This window comes from Camellia sinensis, chromosome 12, assembly GCF_055761805.1.
Source record: "Camellia sinensis isolate YWXY chromosome 12, ASM5576180v1, whole genome shotgun sequence".
NCBI classification, from domain to species: Eukaryota; Viridiplantae; Streptophyta; class Magnoliopsida; order Ericales; family Theaceae; genus Camellia; species Camellia sinensis.
Genome location: NC_138972.1, coordinates 82,715,723 through 82,728,850, shown reverse-complemented (window position 1 = coordinate 82,728,850; position 13,128 = coordinate 82,715,723). Strand labels below are relative to the sequence as shown.

The following is a 13,128-nucleotide window of genomic DNA, read 5'->3' as shown; positions in this document are numbered from 1 at the left end:
GTTTTTTAATTTACACTACCTTCATATCCACAAGTGTGTGAGTCCTACCAAACAATGTGTAGAGCTTTCCTTTGTGATAATTTTAGGAGGATATTAACAAAGTTTGACTTGGCTTGTATACATGAGAGAATTGAGATTACTCAAACATATTCATTTACTTGAAGTAATTAAACTCCTTAAAAAAAATAATAATAATAAAAAAAAGACACTCAGGCCAAATATTCATTTTTAAAACTGTTGGGGCCTATCGGCTCAAACTTAAATATTTTTTAGCCAAAATGACATTATTTGTTTAAAAAAACGCTTATCTATTCAAATTTTAACTATGGCTCCATTTGGAAATAAGTTATTTTAGTTAGTTATTTGATTATTTTAGCCGGGCTAAAAAAGTTTTGTTTAGGATGATAGATGGCTTTTTTTTTTTTATAATTGATTTGATTTACAAAAATTGAAATAATTATGATTTCGATGTGATATTTTGTCTTATTAACTGCTTTAGCCTATTTTGTTTTTATTAGCTATTTTAGCCTAAATACAACTTCCTAGATAGGGCCATGTCTATATGTTAAATGTCACTTATATGTTCAAAAGTCACTTATATGTCTAACTATTTGTTCAAATGTTTAACTATATGTTCAAATGTTCACCAAATTGTACACGTGTCACTTATCTATTAAATAACACCTATCTGTCCATCTCACCGACACCAACTGCCACCACCAGCCAGCAGTGGCGAAGCCAGAAAAATAGTTTAGAAGAGGCACTTATTAATTAAAATTTTGAATTTTTTTTTTCCTAATAATCAATAACAATAGATAATAATTTTTAAATTAATATTACAAAATCTTAAATATTTAATATAAAATTTTAAAAAATTTTGTTTTTACAATTGACCTTGTAAAAAATCAGAATTGGAAATATATGGTGTTACTCGTAACTAGTGTATTATAGGCAATGAAAAAGAGTCTTATATGTCTTATAATAGATTATATAATAATATATAAATAATAGTGATACCACATTATCATCGATATATGATATTACTAGTCAATAGTAAAATAACATATGGAAGGCCAATCACACATGTTAAATATAATTAACAATTCAATAATTTCTCATTTTCGTAGTGGGATTAACTATGTTTACATGTAAATGATAATTTGATATCACTGTTGCACTAAATTTTTTTAATAATGTGGTTTGTTGTAGTTTTTTCATTTTTAGTCAAAACAACCATCATTATTTTTGTAATTTGAAAAATGTCATTAAGAAATCATTCATGTTATTTCTATATAAATTTTTTATTCGTTAATTATTTTCCTTATATGCAAAAAAAATATAAAATAAAAAAATTGCAAAACCTGAGAGGGGGCATGTGCCCCCCAGTCCCTTCATAGCTCCGCCATTGATCGCCAATCACCAACGATTTTCCGGCAACTTCTCAATAGGGGTGGGCACGGGTCGGTTGCGGCCAAAGAACCTCCAATCCATCATCCGTCCGCCAGATTGGCAGATTGGAGAAAATCAATCTGCATCCGTCCGCCAATCCGGCAGATGCGGATTGAGCGAATTGGCAGTTTGGCGGATGAATGCGAATCGGTTTGGCGGTTTGAAATTTTATAAATTTTCAACATAGTTCAACTTGTGTACTTCCTCAAAAAAAAAAAAAAAAAAAAATTACAATCAATGACTTAAAAAAGTATTACAATTACTGTATGCCTCATTCAAAGAAAGAAAGTTTGAAACTTTAGATTATCACAATCACCGCATGTCTCATCCACATATTACAATCACAGCATGTCTCATCCACATAAAGTATTACAATCTGTGGTTCTTAAAATATAAAAACAATTCAAACTACCAAAACCATGAACAAAGCAATAGTAGAGATTGTATGTCTCTGTATTGTAACATTTATATATGTTTTTGAAAACAAAAACCAACCAGCATATATCATATTTGCTATTTATTACTTTTAGAGCTAGATTTAAAATAAATAATACGTTTATTTTTTTCAATTCAAAAAATATGTTAAAGTTGAAAACTTTTTTTCAACAAAATATTTGAACTCTTTTTCAATTGAAAACACAAACAAAATATTTAAACAAATTAAAAATATAAAATCTTATAAATTACTAAGGGTGCTCGCGGTTTGGCGGTTCAGTTGCAGACAAATGAACCTTAAATCCGCCATCCGTCCGCCAAATTGGCGGATTGGAGAAAATCAATCCGCAACCGTCCGCTCGTCATCATGCATCAGAAAATCAATTCTCAATGTGTCTTTATGCTACTTTAGTTAGTTTTTTTGGTTATTTTAGTTTAGTTAAACAAGTTGTGTTTAGGAAGATTGTTATTTATTTATTTATTCAGTTTTATAGTTGATTTGATAGTTGTGAGAGAAAAAATGAAATAATTATAAGTTGAATATGACATTTTACCTTATTGACTATTTTTACATATTTTATCTTTATTGATTATTTTAGCCAAATAGCCTTTGGCCAAACTAGGCCTAAATTTGAAATTAAATAACATATGGTCCCATAAGAATAAACTTTTCACCAATTAACAACCCCCCAAAAAAAAAAACAAAAAAACAAAATAAATAAATAAATAAAGAGATTTTTTTTAACTAATATTTCTTCTCATTTTACAATCCAACCCAAATTTTAGAATAAAAAAATTAGCTTCTTTTAGTTCATTTTATTTTCTTATTTGTTCCTTTTATTACTCGACAACTATGGGTTAATTGGTAATAAAAGGAAAAAACTAATTCAAAGTACAATTTATATTTTCAAAGCAGAAAAAACTAATAAAATATGAAGTTTGTTTGGTATCGTTGCAATTTTTTTTTTTTTTTATTGAAAACATGAAACATTTTTTCAAAACAAATAAAAATAAAAAAGATAAATTATAAATACATCTCTCGAGATTTGCTTAAAATACGAATTGTCCCTTGTAGTTTGAAAAATTACAAATATCTCCGTGTCATAATTTTTTATTTAACAGAATTAATTAAAAAAGTGAAATTTCTAACTGTTCACCTATACAATAATAAAATTATCTGAATTATTAATTGAAATAAAATTTTAACATTATTAAAAACTGTTAATTAACTTAATGATTTATTAGTGAAAGAACCTATTTGTTATGAAATTAGAAATCTTAGGGAGCATAATATAATTTCTAGAACTACAGAAGATAATTTGTAATTTAAGTAAATCTCAAGGGTGTGTTTGTAATTTACCCAAATAAAAATGAAGAGACATGTTTGCTTAGTTGTCAAAGGAAGGGTGGGTGTCCAAAAAAAAAAAAAGGAGAGGAAACTAGTTTTCAAATGAAGTGAATGTAGTTTTTAACTTCATTTTTTTTTTATATATTTTACAATTGTTTTCATCTTATCGAAACAAAAACAATTATCAAACATGTTTTCATTCCAATTTTTAAAATTTTATAAAAACAAAAAAACAAAAATGTTACCAAAACATTACCTAAACTTGTTGGTAATTGTATTTTGCACAAGACCAAACACCAGTGGAAATTTGAACTCCCCTTAATCCTCTATTTCACAATTATTTCACTTCAATTTGTACATGGATAATCTAACTAAAATATAAATTTTATACTTTAGGTTTCAAATTTCAAATATGTGGCTATAATAAGAGCCTCATTAAATTATTAAGATATGTCTCTAAATTTTATTCTCATTCTAATATTTGTCATTTTTAATAATTTCTCAAATGTAACTTGTGAGTATTATTCAACCAATGGAACAAGTTCAACTGGGCAGAACTTTTGCTCCTTAGTAATTCGAATCTCTCATCACTTACACGCGGGTCTTATTATGTGTATATTTATTAAAAAAATTCTAATTCACTTTGAGAGTTTACTTGTATAAATAATTATGTTACACGCACAGGAGCTCTTGCATAAAGGTGAGACCCATACATTGCATAAAGGTGAGACCCATACATGTGGAATTCATTTGGGATCCACCATAGTACGAGAGATTCTATACATAAAGTGGGTGTTTGGGAAGTAGGTTTTAATGTAGATTTTTTTAGTTGTAGGATATTTTGGATAAAAAAATTTTGGTGTTTGGGAAGATAGTTGGGTTTTTATGTGGTTGGATGCGATATTTGTGAGAGAAAAAGTAAAATGATTATGGGGTTAGATTGTTTGGGTGTATTTTTTTTGGTTTTATAAAAGTTTGTCTTTTAGTGGAAAAAATCAAAAAAAAAAATTCGGAACCCAAATTCCCAAACACCGTATGTTTGGTTTGCATTTGGGAAATGAGTTTTAGAAAAAAAATTATAAAAAATTGTTTGGTTTGAGTTTTTCTCAAAAAATTTTCAAAATCACTTTCTCTCTCTTACACATCAATCAATCACTTTTTCTCTCTCTTCTCTCTTTTTCAATCACTTTTTCTCTCACATACATCTACTCAAATTCTCCCAAAATATCAAATCATCCCAAACACCAAAAAAAATAACTCTCCCAAAATATACAACCAAACAAACCAAAAAAATTTCTAAACTTTCTCCCCAAATTTTTTTTCAAAAACAACTCTCTCAAAAACAAACCAAACAAGCTCCAAAATTCTATATAATGTAAAAGGAAAATGGCTCATACACCCACTGGGGGTCGACCCCCAGTGAGGTGGCAGTCCATAATTGGATAAAAAAAAAACTATTTTTTTTTTTGGGTTTCGGCCAGTGGGGGCGCGACACCTCATTGGGGGTGCGACCCCCACTGGGAGTATGCAGCAGGATTGAATATAAAAAGTATTTCTCTTGTATAAATTATATGTAGTATTTGATTTTCATCTTTATGATTGTAATTCATCATTGGATTTGTAATATTATATAAGAATCCAATAATTCTATTGCTTCGTTTGGGAAGTGGATTGGCTTTTTGACTTTTCGTAATTATTTTAGCCTGAGACTAAAAAGTCTGGTTTGAAAATGACTTTTGACATTTTTTTTTGATTTTTTTTGTGAGAGAAAGAATGTAATGATTATAGGTTAGATGTGATGTTTTGTCTTATTAGACTAAAAAATTTATTTTATTTTTTGTGACTATTTTAATCAAAAAATCCTCAAACCTAACTTCCCAAACATAGGCTATGAACCCACTTAGCTACTCTAATTTATCCCGAATGAAAGTGTGTGATTGAAATTAAATTTATACAATATAAGGTCTATGTGTATAATAAAGATGATAATTTTAAAATTTTCTAAATAATTAAATCTGAATTCATATTATTTCTAAAATGAATCATATATATATATATAAATAAAAGCCCACTTGTACGCATATTATTCAAAGAGAAACTTTTCAAACTTTCCTACAAATATTTTCCACAAGTGGACATTAAACAGTATAGACCAATCAATTCCTATGGTTGTTGTATGGACCAATCAATGCCTACGGTTGTTCGTAGCCACTAGTAAGGAACACAAGCACATACTCCCTCCCTTCTAAAATAATAATTCTTTTTTAAGAATTTAACTTTTTTATAGTAATATAATTATTACATTTTAAAAATATAATTTTTTTATAGATTTCAAATAAATTATCAAATATTCTATCAAACCTCTACAATTATTACATTTTAAAAATATAATTTCTTTTATAGATTTCAAATAAATTATCAAATATACTATTAAATCTCTCACATAGGTGTGAGATCTACACGCATGTGATTTGTGTAGATCTCACACCCATGTGAGAGATTTGATAGAATATTTGATAATTCATTTGGGGTCCCTAACATGACTCTTTTCAAAATTACCATTTGATTGTACATTTTTAAAAAAATATCAATTGTCATAATTATACTTTTTATATTGTTAATGAATTTAAAATAATGACAAAATAAAAAATTCATATTATTTTAGTGATTGATTTTTGAAAATAGATTAATATTTTGAGATAATAAAAAATAAAATAAGAGACTAATGTTTTGGGGCAGAGAGACTCGTACAATTTGGTATGATCTATATTAGTACAATTTTTTTTTCTCTTTTTTTTTTTTTGGTCATATCATTTTTTTATTTTTATTTTTTTATATATTTTTTCGTAAAAAGTCAAAAAACAAGCTTATTTAGATCATTCTAAAAAGACAGGTCATTAAACCACCTTTTCATGGAATTGGAGTTGGCACAACAGCCTACTGTAAGGGCCATTAAAGACGTGTCTTGAGTCTTTTTTGATGATTTGAACAGTTTATATTGTAAGGTTCGTCAAGTCAATTATCCATACAAAAAATGAAGTAATTTGAACATTTATAACCTTATAATAATAGCACATTTGTTTTTCAAAAAATAAAGGCTTACTATGATTTTAATAATTTTTTAAAAACAATTACAACTTAATTATGGGGTTACAGATGTCTGATTAATTTAATTTTTTATATGAATGATATACTCAATATATTTTTTTTTATCAGCAAAAGATAAATTTTATTGATGAACCAAAAGAGAATTACATCAATAAAAAAAGCGATGAGTGCAAAGAGCATCAAAGCGAAACAAAAGTTGGTGAGTAACCAACCGCACTAAAAAGACAACCAAAACAAAAGACACACTGCCAAGCACACACAATATGAACAGTTTAAATGATCAAAATACACTTGGTAAATACCTTTACAAGCCCTCATAGCAGGGCTGTTGTGCCATAAGGCGCAGCAGAAACCCTCAACCCCCTTTTCATCTCTTAACCATTTTTAAAAAGGAATGGCTTGTCTCCAGTTGAAATTTCAACTGGACCAGACAATTGAGGCCTCAGACCAATCAAAGTTATTAAATGGAAGATTCTGATCAGTAAGAGTCATGTTTTCATAAATTCTTAATGGTAAAAATCTTCCGTTTAATAACTCGTATCGATCAGAGACTCTAATTTTTTGATCCAATTCAACTTTCAACTTTCAACTTTCAACTTTCAACTTTCAACTGGGGACAAATCAAATCTTTTTGAAAACACTTATAATGATTTATGTACATTGTGAATATTCGTTGGGGATTGTTTTGTTATATGTTTTAACAAAAGAAAAAAAATGTTCAGCTTTGTTTCTACTAAAAACAAAATTAATTATTTATAGCCCTTTGATACATGTCATAGTTAGTGTATTTTACTATATATATATTATAAGTCGGTAATTCATTGTCAATAATAATTTACATATTTTATAAGTCGTTGATTTATATATTTATGACATGTAAAACTATACCGTAAATACATATATTTTACAGCTCGTAAAAACAATTTGAGACGTATATATATTTCAGTATTTATAATTACATTTTTTACCTTTATAATTTTTTCTAAATTTTATTTTGATCCCTATTGTTTCAAATTGAACAATTTAGTTCATACAATTTAAGTTCAATTTCAATTTTTGTCCAAATTTTTATTAATTTTTTATACTTATTCATCTCTTAATATTGTCAAATGTTTTAAAATTATTAATTTTAATTTCTAAGTTTGAATGGAATGTCTAAATTGAAATTAGACCTAAAATATATCGATCAAATTATTCAATTTGAGATTATAATTTAAATCAAATTATAAAAGTTAAAAGTATAATTTACCATATATAACCCTAGTTCGGATTCAGATAATAATTTTAATCAAACTAATATTAAGATAATCAAATTATTTTTACCAAATAAGTGGCACATTGCATATCATGAATGTATTGATACATACTTGGAAGCTGATATTTAGTAGTGATATGACAATCGATCCAGTGATTTATGGACTTATTTTTTGGGACAGTAAAAATGCTAAAAGTTCAAGTTTCAAATCAATAAAGCGATTACAATCATCTATTATAATTTAATTTACTAACGTCTAATATCCTACCGTATGCCAACATGTGATATTTATTAAATCAACATACTAATATACTAATAATACATCATTTGCTCGGAAACTTCCTGTTTGATTCCAGAATAACTATATAGGATTAGACTGTTAATCCTATCAAATTAATATTCCTACATGTGGATCACACAAATAGCATCTGACTTAGTAATACGTAAGACTCTTAATCTTACAAAATTATAGTATATTTAATACTAAAGGAAGGTAGGTATTAACAATCCTTTGCATAATTATCCCATGAGATTATTAATCTCATAGAATTGTTAATCCCATCATTAACAATCCACCTAATCAAACAGGGCCTTAATATATAAATTTGATCATTGCATTATTAATCTTGTAATCGAACGCTTTTTCAAAGTTTTACTGATGATCGAACGGCTTAGATATATTTAATGCAGACAAATCCGCTACCCCAACCACATGCAAATATATATTCTTTAAATAAATTACTCTTGGCCTCTATATGTTTGGCCATCTTCTTGTTTTGGTTTTTAGAATTTTTTTTTCTTACTTTGCCCTTCACTTCAAGTCTTTGTTTTTTTAATTTATCCAAAAGATAATTTATATTATCCAAATTTAAATAGAAAATGACACATTAACAATCACGTAATATAAAAATATTTTATTATATATAATTCACATTTCTTTCACAAATCTAGACTCTAAGATAATAGAGAAATACTATGGTATACACCTCTCAAATGGTGTGTATCATATTCACCTTATAATTTTCATATCTTTTGAGTCATAATTAAAAAAATATAATCAAATACTACATGAGACATAACTAAAGATCTCACAAGTCATAACTAAAGAAAAAAATTAGTTATAACTAAAAAAGAAAATGACATAACTAAAGATACATGTAATACACTCCTTTCAAGAGGTATGTATAGTAGAATTTTTCAATATAATAATATATTTTTTATATTATGTAACGGCTAATGTAATATTCTTTGTTTAATTTTAAACACAAGTTAATTTGAAAAGTAAATTAAAAAAAAATTGAAACATATCAAAATAAATAAAGAAATAATTTAAGAATCAAAATGAAAAAAGAAACAAAACAAAACAAACTAGCCATACCGGGATAAAGTGTAATTTATTCATATTTTTTTATATTGGTCAAACGAGCTGGAAGATGCAAAGGCCGAGTAAGAGCTGATTAAGACATGTCGGCACCATTTACACCCTCCAGCCACCTTATATGATCAGCATTCACATAAGAAAACAAAGAGCACGAGTTAGAGAGAGAAAATCTCATGTTTGTTTGTTTGTTTATTTTTTTTTTCTTAGAGAGAGAAAGTCAAAGGAAATGGCCAAGTCATCACCCTCTACACTTTGCCCAAACCCACACCCCATTATTTATGACCAAATACGGTTGGCATATCCTTGAGCCTTTCAATATCCTAGAAAGTCGTCTCTCTCTCCAAACACTCCTATTTTCCGTGTTTTGACTTTCACATTTTTTGAATACTCTCCGCACACGCACAAGACATATATATATAACCTAACCTTCTCTCTACTCCTACTACAACATCTTCAAACCAAACCACAACTCCCCAACAGCTACACCTCCTACTTTCAATCAACAAAGGGTTTATATTTCCATTTTCATCATCAAATCTTCCTGGGTTTTCTTTATTTCATAGTTCTCTAACTAGGGTTTTCCTCAAATTCACTATATTTGCCTTAGGGTTTTGAATCTTGATTTTCTTGAGTTTTTCCAATGGCTGATGTTGAAGTTCCTCCATATTTCATCTGCCCCATCTCTCTAGAAATGATGAAAGATCCTGTAACCGTCTCCACCGGAATCACATATGACCGAGAAAGCATCGAGAAATGGATATTTTCCGGGAAAAACAACACATGCCCGGTAACCAAACAAGTCCTCTCATATACAGAACTCACCCCAAACCACACTCTTCGCCGGTTGATCCAATCATGGTGTACTCTCAATGCATCAAATGGCATCGAAAGGTTCCCAACACCGAAGCCTCCGGTCAACAAAGCCCAGATTGTCAAGCTAATCAACGATGCTAAATCACCACAAACACAAATGAAGTGTCTTAGAAGACTCAGATCAATCGCTTCAACGAACGAAACCAACAAGCGTTGCATAGAAGGAACCGGTGCAGTACAATTCTTAGCTTCAGTTATCAAGCTCAACACGAACAATGCTTCATTAGAAGTATCTGAAGATGGGTTTGACCTCGCAACTTCCACTGATGAAGCCCTAAACATCCTATACCATCTCCAATTATCCGAAGCCGGCCTCAAATCTCTTACCACCGGTGACAATGGCGAATTCATCGAATCCCTATTGCGTGTCATGCAACGTGGAAACTACGAGTCTCGTGCTTATGCCGTGTTCCTATTGAAATCAATGACCGAAGTGGCTGATCCGATGCCGCTAATAAGCTTGAAACCCGAGTTCTTCGTCGAGCTAGTCCAACTCTTCCATGATCAAATCTCATCCAAGGCCACAAAATCGACACTTCAATTGCTAATCAATGTCGGTCCATGGGGAAGAAACCGGGTTAAAGCAGTGGATGCCGGAGCAGTACCGGTCTTGATCGATCTTCTTCTAGATTCTTCTGAGAAGAGGGTTTGTGAGATGATACTAATGGTGTTGGATCAGCTATGCCAATGTGCTGAAGGAAGAGCTGAGCTCTTGAAGCACGGTGCCGGGTTAGCCGTTGTGTCAAAGAAGATACTTAGGGTTTCAAAGGTGGCAAGTGAAAGAGCTGTGAGGATTCTTCATTCAATTTCAAAGTTCTCTGCAACTCAAAGTGTTGTTCAAGAGATGTTGCAATTGGGTGTGGTGACAAAGCTGTGTTTGGTGCTTCAAGTGGATAGTGGAAACAAGACTATGGAGAAAGCTAGGGAGATACTTAAATTGCATGCTAGGGCTTGGAAGAACTCTTCTTGTATTCCTGTGACTCTGGCTTCTTATCTATGTTGAGAGAGAGATATTTAGTTTTGTTGTGTACATGTGTAATTGGTTGAACATTAGAACATAGGACTATAGGGGCAAAAATTAGTGCCCAGAGACACTTGATAAATGGAATCATTCTTGCTTTGGAAAATTATACTCTGAAAATTTCTTGTTTCTTGTTTCTTGTTATTCATTTTTTATTTTGGTAGCATTTTGGTATACAGTTATACCATTTTATTAATGTGATAGATATGATATGATATTCTAATATGATAGATATTAATATGATACTCTAACGATGTGACACTCTAAAAAAATTAAAAACTCCTTTGTGTACTTTTTTTAAATATAACAACGTTGTAGGTATAATGTGACATTCTAAAACTTTTGTTTCAAAAAAAAATAATAACTCCTTAATATACTTTTTTTAAATATGACAACGTGACAGGTATGATATGACACTTCAAAAAAAATTCTCGGTGTACTTTTCTCTAACGTGACGTGACATATATGATGTGACACTTAAAAAAAAATAAGCACTCCTTAATATACTTTTCTCATACGTGACAATGTGACAGATATTATGTGACACTCTAAAAAAAATTAAAAACTCCTTAGTATACTTTTCCCAAACGTGACATGTGACACTCTAACGTGGCACGTATGATGTGACACACTAAAAAAATTAATAACTCTTTAGTATACTTTTTCCAAATATAACATTCTAACGTGGCAGGTATGATGTGATACTAAAAAACTCTTTAGTGTATTTTTTTTAAATGTGACACTTCAATGTGACGGGTAAATGAGTTACTACACATCAAAAAAAACTAAATAGATCACAAGAAAAAAATATGGGATTATATGGATTACAAGTCTAAAATATAAGATTTATTGGTCAATCTCCCTAAAATTTGTAAAAAGTGTACAAAAAATATAAAATTATTTTAGAATATGTGAAAAGGGTTTTGAAATTATAAGGGTAAATTAAAAATACACCTCCTGAAGTTTGATTAAAATACAAATCACCTCCTGTGGTTTTAAAAGTTACATTCTACTTCCTGAGATTTCTAATTTTATAACAAACCACCCATTTTATTAATAAATCATCAAGTCAATTAACAGTTTTTAATGATATTAAAAATATGTTTCAATTAATAATTTAGGTAATTTTATTATTATATAAGAAAGCAATTATGAATTTCATTTTTTTAGTTAATTCTGTTAAATAAAAAAATTCTAATGTTGATGCTGTTCGTCCCAGTGAATGGATCGGGCAGGTCCAAGCTCCTTAATCCCGCGTCCAAATGATCAAACCCACCGGATAACCTGCAGGCAAGTTCAACGGGGAACGGGGTAGTCCCCCAGCGAACTCTCCGACGAGCAAGTTAGGAAGAGAAGTAATGCGTAGAGGGAGAGATTAGAGATAGAAAGCTTAACCTTTTTCTTGTCTACAACATTTGCTTATATCCTTTGGCAATCATTTCGCTGTCCCTTCCGACCTGCTCTCCTTGCCGAAAGCCTATGCTGTAGCTTACCTTGCTCAGGGCAAGGGGGTCCTGTTCCAGCGAAGAGGTGTTGTCGTAATAAATGCTGTGATGGGCTACATTAATGGTGATGTGCAGTGGCAATAACTTTGCAAATCTTTGTCTGCTGATGTGGCTTGTCCTTCACCCGCCACGTGCCTAAATGCCGTTGGTTCTTGATGCCATATTGGATTCCAGTTGTTCTGGACTCCATCGGCTGGGTTATGCATTGGGCCCCTATCTTGTGGGCTAGAGACATGCCGCCCGAGTGATTGCCGCAGATGCCCTCATGAATTTCTTGCATCACATAAGTTGCTTGAGTCAGATTGAGGCACCGCAGATAGGAGTGTGAGAAACCACGTTTGTACAAGATGCCATCGACGAGGATGTAATTGGACGATCGTGCCCTGACTTTGGCGGCGTGCTGGTGGTCATCTGGAAGTTCCCCCGCTGTCAGAAATCGAAAGATGTCCGACGCCCAAGGGATAGGCTCATTTTGGAGGAATTGTACTTCATGCTGGTCGGGGGAAATGGCGGGGTGGGATAGGTATTCGAGGTGGACACCACTACTGAGGGCAGACTGGTCTGCGGAAGCCAGCTGGGCCATCTCGTCTGCCTTAGAATTCTCCGCCCGACGAATGTGCTTGATATGGAAGGTGTTGAAAAGGCGAACTAGGGGAAGTGCAAGATCCCTGTAAGTCCGCATTGTGCCCTCTTTGGGGTCGAATTCGCCTGTGATCTGTCTGACGATGAGCTGAGAGTCGCTGAGCACTCGGA

General features: G+C 31.0%; 1 protein-coding gene across 1 annotated transcript; it reads left to right on the top strand.

The window, feature by feature from the left end:
• The first annotated feature begins 9,417 nt into the window (after window positions 1-9,417).
• Window positions 9,418-10,976, top strand: LOC114304007 (E3 ubiquitin-protein ligase PUB23). Its single transcript, XM_082899080.1, has 2 exons — window positions 9,418-9,535; window positions 9,570-10,976. The coding sequence occupies exon 2, from the start codon at window positions 9,617-9,619 to the stop codon at window positions 10,850-10,852; it is 1,236 nt and encodes a 411-aa protein (XP_082755206.1). The 5' UTR covers window positions 9,418-9,535; window positions 9,570-9,616; the 3' UTR covers window positions 10,853-10,976.
• The last annotated feature ends 2,152 nt before the right edge of the window (window positions 10,977-13,128 follow it).

What these genes read in the sequence shown, in the direction of transcription:
- LOC114304007 (XM_082899080.1), top strand. Translation starts at nt 9,617, where the DNA reads ATGGCTGATGTTGAAGTTCCTCCATATTTCATCTGCCCCATCTCTCTA.